This window comes from Nanorana parkeri, unplaced genomic scaffold, assembly GCF_000935625.1.
Source record: "Nanorana parkeri isolate BGI_ZX_2015 unplaced genomic scaffold, ASM93562v1 scaffold1667, whole genome shotgun sequence".
NCBI lineage: Eukaryota > Metazoa > Chordata > Amphibia > Anura > Dicroglossidae > Nanorana > Nanorana parkeri.
In genome coordinates this window covers 323,034-330,343 of record NW_017307935.1, presented here as the reverse complement: position 1 = coordinate 330,343, position 7,310 = coordinate 323,034, and the positions used below count along the sequence as shown (strand labels likewise).

General features: G+C 43.5%; 1 protein-coding gene across 1 annotated transcript in view; it reads right to left on the bottom strand.

The window, feature by feature from the left end:
* Positions 1-1,340: 1,340 nt before the first annotated feature.
* The window catches only part of LOC108799243 (adseverin-like), an 85,906-nt gene continuing 79,936 nt past the window's right edge, over positions 1,341-7,310 (bottom strand). Inside the window, exons 11-14 of the mRNA XM_018571078.1 lie at positions 6,447-6,617; positions 5,414-5,591; positions 2,866-2,987; positions 1,341-1,454 (exon numbers count right to left, since the gene is read on the bottom strand). Coding sequence (XP_018426580.1) covers positions 1,350-1,454; positions 2,866-2,987; positions 5,414-5,591; positions 6,447-6,617 — 576 coding nt within the window. The 3' untranslated portion in view covers positions 1,341-1,349. The remainder of the gene's footprint in view (positions 1,455-2,865; positions 2,988-5,413; positions 5,592-6,446; positions 6,618-7,310) is intronic.

The window sequence follows — 7,310 nt, the reverse complement described above, 5'->3', positions numbered from 1 at the left end:
GATATATTTCGCTATCACAACGATCGGAGTCAGAATAGCCGCACTTTAAATGTCCTTTAGATGCGCGCTTTAGATTTGCTTTTGCTTTTTGTCTACTTTTCCGGGCTCATGCCACATAACCAGCTGCTGAGAAGCATACCATATGGTTGTGGTAATCTGTCCCTTGTAACCGCTTAGACTCCATCATCTCTATGATTCACAATATCCAACATTACAAATCCCTGATGAAAGGGGCACATCCAGACCCCCAAAGCACGTTGGCTACCTTTGCAGGTTTTTAGTAGACTTTTTTCCACTGAAAATAAACACCTTTGCAATTTTATCCTTGGGTGTGGCACTCTGTGATATTCTTTTGGTTAAAGGAGAACTATGGCCAAATTTTTTGTTCATAGTTCTCTTTAGGATTACAGGGGGACATATACTACTGTATATACTACTGTATGTCCTCCTCTGACCCAAAACTCAGCATATAGCGGCCTTTTGCCCGCTATATGCTGACAGCGCAAAGCCGCGCTGCGGCCTAGCCTCTCTACAGCCAGAGCCAGTTGTGCCCACCCCCCACCTTGTCCATTCCTCCAGTCAGCACTAGAGAAATGGAGAGGGCAGGGGGGAATCCCTGCGGGGAGTGGTGACTGACACTCACCACTCTCTGCAGGGAGATTATCGGGAACTGAGTGATGGGCAGTATGTTATCGCTCACTTCTCAATCAATAGAGCCAACGTGTGACAGCTTCAGTGTCACACATAAGCTCTATGGGGATGAGTGTATTCCACTCTCCCCATAATTCTCCTTAATATAATGCTGATCTACTTCTGAAAATCCTAGTAGCCTGGCTGCCTTTGGTCTCAGACCTGGAACAAGCATGCACAAGTCAACTAAAACTGTCTATGTGCATACATATTCACTTTCTGATTTGCATACATGTACTGAAGTCTTTAAATCAACATTGTGATCAGGCAATTAGCTTTCTCAAAGGGACAGACCATCAATAGCAGCCTACACAAATTCTAACTACACGTTTTATTTGAAATTCACCAGAAGCCTTGTTGAAAACTATCAGGAATTTTTATGCAAATGTGGTTCTTGTAGCTGGAACATGGGTCCACCCTCTCCTTGTTGGTCCTTGGTCTCGCTAGCCAATAGGGCAAACATGGAGCTATGCTGGACATGAGTGGGTGGCATCGTACAGATGCTTCTTTTCCTGCTGCCTATTGGCTAAGTTTGGTGTGGACTATGTCACTTTCCATGGAACCTGATATCTTTTACAGATCAATAATATCAAACTCTTGTACTGTAATGAAAGACGCAATGTATGCAAATGACCGCATGTAAAATGCAAATCTGTTTTCTACATAAATACACTTTGTTCTTCTACCTGTTCCCAGGAGTCCAGCAGCATAACATCATCTTCTGCTAAATCATCCTGTGTGAATTCTCCAGGTACTTCCTCGATCTAGAAATGAACGGCCCAAGTTAGATAATGTTTTTTCAATTCCTGGTTAAAGTTCCAGCCAAAGCCTTTTACAGTAAACTCTCTGTTACCCGGTATTCAACTAACCAGAACTCTCATCTGACCAGAAAAAAAAATCCCCTGTGTACTCAACGTTCTGCTGATCTGCGGCACGTATTATCGTGGAAACGATCGTGTGTCTATTTGTCTTAATTTGCTTTTGATGACTGCATGTCAATATTAACATGAAGTCAATACAGAGTTTATGTTATGATATGGTATAGTATGGGGTATAGCAGTAGTTAGACCTATTTTTAATAGTAAATCTCAAGCAACCAGTAACGGGGAGTTTACTGTATTTGGTTTTGAATAAAGTGGGAATGGTTTACAGTCCCTGTCAAGCTTTTTTTTTATTGTTGGCTATTATCCTATAGGGGAAATCTCTCCAATGTTACCACAGACATAAACACATTTTTAGTAGAGTGAGGAACATTTAGAACTCAGTAAAAACTAGACATGTAAGCTGCGGAAAAATTCGGTTCGCTTCTGAAATTTAGTTTTTTCGGAATTTGTATCCGAAATTCAATTCGGTTCGGGTTTCGGATTGGGACGAAATCCAAATTTTCGTTAGTTTTGGATGAGTTCACGAATATTCGTTACTAATACAACAGAAAACGATATACAGATATTATTACTAAAGCTGAGGCTCCCAGACCCGAATGGCATTTGGGATCCAAATTTCAGAATTGAATTGCATTTGGGAGCTCCAGAATGCCATTTGGGTCTGAGAGCCTCAGCTTTAGTATTATATGTATATGGCTCCCAGACCCGAATGACATTCGGGAGCTACCCAATGCACTTCGGAAATTCGAATCACTAATGTCATTCGGGTCTGGGATCCATATAAATATAATACTAAAGCTGAGGCTCCCAGACCCAAATGGCATTCTTCAGGAGCTCCCAAATGCAATTTGGATCCCAAATGCCATTCGGGTCTAGGAGCCTCAGCTTTAGTATTATACGTATATACTGTATATGGCTCCCATGTTGCCGTAACGAAATTCGCGTTCAGACCCATTCGGATAAATTAAACCGAAAAACACATCTGATTGGCCAGAAAAGTCACATGTCCCATTCAGTTTTTTAACTAAATTCGGACAGGATCCGAAATTCGGAAACGGAAATACGGATTTGGACGCATTCGGATGCATTGGGATTCAGAAATGCGGATGTGCATGAATGTCCGAAAATCCGTTCAAATTTTGATTCGGAACTAAACGAATTGCACATGTCTAGTAAAAACAGCTCCCCACAATCGCCTCAATGAGGCCACAGACAGAAATTTTAACTCGGCCCCACTCTATCCAAAGCTATAAAAATGTAGCAAAGGTTTACTTTAAGACCGCCGACTTACCACAAATCTCCCACTCTTATTGGAGCAGCCAAATAGCCGAGGTGGGTGATCATCCAGCTGGGAGACCAACAGAGGTGAGGTCTGATATGCCTTTTTACCACCCAAGGCACTCATGAACTCGTCTGTCAAAAAAGGGTAGAAAGATGCAAAATTGTGTGTTATACTTTGAGGTAGAACTCCAACCGAAACATTTTATGAACACAGGGAAAGATAATTTTTTTAATGATGTTTCTTCCTCTGTTGGGAAGATTTACTCTCATTTCCTATGTGGTCACCTGGACAAGAAACAAAGGGACATCCTCCGAATGGCAATATATCCCAATACAACGTACAATTGTTATGGTAAGCTCAGAGTACCTGTCAGGGTTTACTGTTCTCCTCTGAGAATCCCAGCCAGGACTTCCAGAAGATCCGCTACTAATGGATCTCACAGAGTCCAGTATGGTTAGTAATAGTAGAAGATTCCAGACCAGGACTTCCAGTGTACCCTGAGGCTGAGCGTGTCCTGTCTGAGGGTATTTAAGCACTAGCTCTGCAAGGTGCTGGCGCCGTGTCTTTTTGCCAGCTTCCCGTTTGTGAAAGAGCTTATACTTCTGCTGTTTTCTCATTGCTGACCCGGACCTCCTGACCCTTCTTCGCTTGCTGCCCGTCCTGATCTTCTGCCTGGACCCGACTTTGCTCTTGTCTCCTGTGTTTATCCTCTGATTAATCGTTCCTGACCTGGGACCCCCTGACCACCCTCTGCTAGCCGCCTGCCTTGAACTCTGCCTGGATCTGACTAATGTCTCCTCATTGGGGCCCTCCTGTTCTTATTCATCCCTTGGCAGAGCAATCCTGGGGATCGCAACCTGGTACCAGCAAGCAGCAAGCAGCCAAGCCGATCTCCACCATCAGGAGCTCTGGTGAACACCGGCTGGTACTTAGACTCGTGTCACCTGCCAGGGGTGTCACCCTAACAACAATACTTCATCACTAACTGTTGACCTTGGATGCGTTCCCTAGAAGTTTTGGCCTGTACTTGTTTTTCTGGGAGGCATTTACAGATTTTGTCGTAGTTGGCAGGATAAACACCGGGTCAAAGGTTTCCGACGTCTTCTTTTTTTATATTGTGGCAAAATGCAACAACTACATCAGAGTTCACTTATATTTTGGGTCCCATTGTTGGGTGCTGCGGTGCTCATGACACTGATATTTTGTCATATACGTTTCTCCCATTCAATCCCATCTAAGGGTTCAGCTTTGCTCCCTGTGCATGGCAACCAATCAGCTTCTCTCTTTCATTTTCAAATCTTAACTGAACAAACTGAAGGGAGAAGCTGATTGGTTGCCATGCACAGCTGCTCCAGATTTTGTCTGCTCCAGTTTTGATCAATTCCTCCCTAACATGAGTGACATAACATTAACACAGGGAGTCCTAACAAGGAGCTCCACCCTACTACAGTTGCACCATATGGGCACTGATCAAGGTGAATATTTTGATCTCTTAGATACCGGTATGTTTAGTTTTTTTAAGCTTAGTTTGGGGTGCGAGCTAATGGCTGGTCGGAGGTAAAGTGGTACCGGGGGAACAGTTTTACATTTCCAGAGCAGGCATCTGGAAGGATCATTGCCCACAGGCTGTGACCTGTATTGAAGATCCTAGGTGTGATCCAGGCCCTGTGGGCTAAGCCCTCTGGGACTAAAAGTGAGAGCTACTGAATCTGATTTAACCCATGCAATTCCTGCTAAGGAAGTGAGAGCTGGGAATACCACAGGAACTTCCACCAACACCTCCCCAACCTGGTACAGAGAGGACATAGGAACCGCTATTGTAATGGAAGCTACTTCAGCCTGATGTGTGCATGGGAAGTCTAAGCATCCATCCAGAACTACTGCTACCTTTTTGGATATCCAACCCTCCACACCAAGATCCTATAATATAGCCTTTAAAAGACATCCAAGGACATGACTGCCATTGTCAAGGATCCGATAAAGTGAATCTGCCTGGGGGACAAGGATATATCAGTTGGATTGCCATTTGCTGCTACAACTGTGTGCAGCCACTGCTGGAGAATTTGATAAAGTAAAATATTTGGTAAAGTCCCAATGTCCCACCCTAGAGGAGGGTCAGTCTTCTAATGTATACAGGTGCAAAGAGTATATTTAGCAGGAACGGAACTTCTTGAGCTAAGAAAAGGGCTAAGTTTACTAAGTTTTAGCGGAATCACAAATGGATTTGGTGCAGTTAGACCAGAGGTTGGTGGGTTATAGAAGGGGAGTGGAGTGGTAAGGGTTCCAAAAGACCCCAACACTAGTCCACAGAGCAGATTGGCTTGCCCAGCAGATTGGATTGGCATGTATTGGTGAATGGACCGGACCAATTACAGATGCACTCTATTCATTCAGATAAAATGGACGTAATAAATTTACAGACTGGCCCGATTCATTCAGAGCTCAGGTTTGGGCAAATAGTTTTACTCATCCTGAAAACAGTATCTTAAAAAGTGGATAGGTTCCCTTTAGATAAGAAAAACACTTTTATATACAGTACATGTGGAATCATACAAACCTGGTTCCTGTCCCTCTGCAATCCTCGTAGTTTTGCATTTCAGGACCCCAGATATATAGCCTGCTGCTTTCTCCTCTTCTCCGCACGCTCCCTTTCCCACCCACTGATAGCCGGAATTGTTCTTCAGTTTCAAGACAAACACATCATTGGAATTCAGCAAAGATGCATCTGCTTCCACCTACAAACAGAGTGTCAGAGGAACATGTTCATGGTCGCGTCTGAAAACTGGAGCACAGAAACCATTCCAAGAGAATCTGTGACTCTTATCAACGAGAAGATAAATAATGAGATATGATAAATATTAGGGATGCACCGATACCAAGTACCATACTCGGTACAAGTACAAGTACAGATACTTTTCCAGTTCCAAGACTAGACTAGAGAAAAATGCAAAAGTGAGGAGGCCGCTGTCATGTGTAAGGAGCACACGGAGCTCCTGGGATTTGTACATCTCTGTTGTAATGTATGATTTATTTTTTTATAAATATATATTAGGGATGCAGCGATACCATTTTTGCATGTACAAGTACTGATACTTGTCCAAGTACTCACAGATACCAATTACTGATACATTTTCATTTATTGTCATGTGACAGTTTTTCTAAAACAATACAGACTAATGATTTCAGGACAGTGGTGGAGCACCAGAGCCAGGTCCCGGCTGCAACCCTGCAACCCTGGTAGTTCTCATGAAAATGCCAAGTATCGGCACTGGTATCTGAACATCCCTGATAGATAGATAGATAGATAGATAGATAGATAGATAGATAGATAGATAGATAGATAGATAGATATAGGATGGATAGATAGATAGATAGATAGATAGATAGATAGATAGCTTGGCTTAATCAGACGGCAGATAAAGAGTCATCAGTGGAAAGATCTCACAGTGGGAGGCCCCAAGAGATATAAGAAATGCAGCAGGTGATAGAACCCACCAAACCCCAACCATAACTGGCTGGTCACACTTCAACACCGACTAGTCACTTGCTTTATTATAATTTGTAGAGTGAAAAGTCTCAGTCGTTGTTACCTCCACAATCCGAGTGATGAAGGAAAAATTCCTGCGGATCTGGAATAGTCGCACGGCGCTCGGAGGTGCCTGTCCGCCCTTACGCGAGGTGCCTTCTTTGTATATAATTAGCGGTTTGTCTTTGAACAAGCAGAGTAAATGTGTCGGCTCCTTCCCCTGAGTCACTCTGACCTGAAAGAGAAATCGCATACACAGTTATCCTTTTCCAAGTCTGAAAACAGAACCTGAATCAGCAGGCTAATCCAAACTGTAACAAATAGTCAATAGGTTATATTCAGCCTGAATAGCGCTGCTACATTGGACTACCGAGGCTGATTAGTAACAAGAGAGAGGGGGAGAGAGATATTTATACAGTATATATATATACACACACACAGTGGTACCTCGGTTCACGAACTTAATTCGTTCCACGATTCTAGTCGCGAAGCGAATCAAACTGTGATCAGACCGCAATCTCAACTAGAGGAAGCCATGACCATGTGTAACATCGGGGAAGATGGCTGCGGTTGTGTTCGTCACCCGATGCGGAGTTAGTGAACGGAAGCAAAATTTCGCCGGACTTCGTGTTCACGAACCGAATTGTTCGCGAACAGAGGCGTTCGTGAATCGAGGTACCACTGTGTATACATATATACACATACTACAATACACACTCCCCAACAATGTTCTGGCTCTTTAAAAACACTCCAAGAATAGAAAAAAAAATCATGTTGATCCTGCGAGAATCCAATGAGCTCCTAACTTCCTGTAGTTGGGTGACAATGCTGATTCAGCTGCATTAAAATCTAAAGCAGTGTTGTCAGCCTTGCCTGATTTCTCCCCTGCTGGACTACAGAACACCCCCCCCCCCCCCAGCCCCCCCCC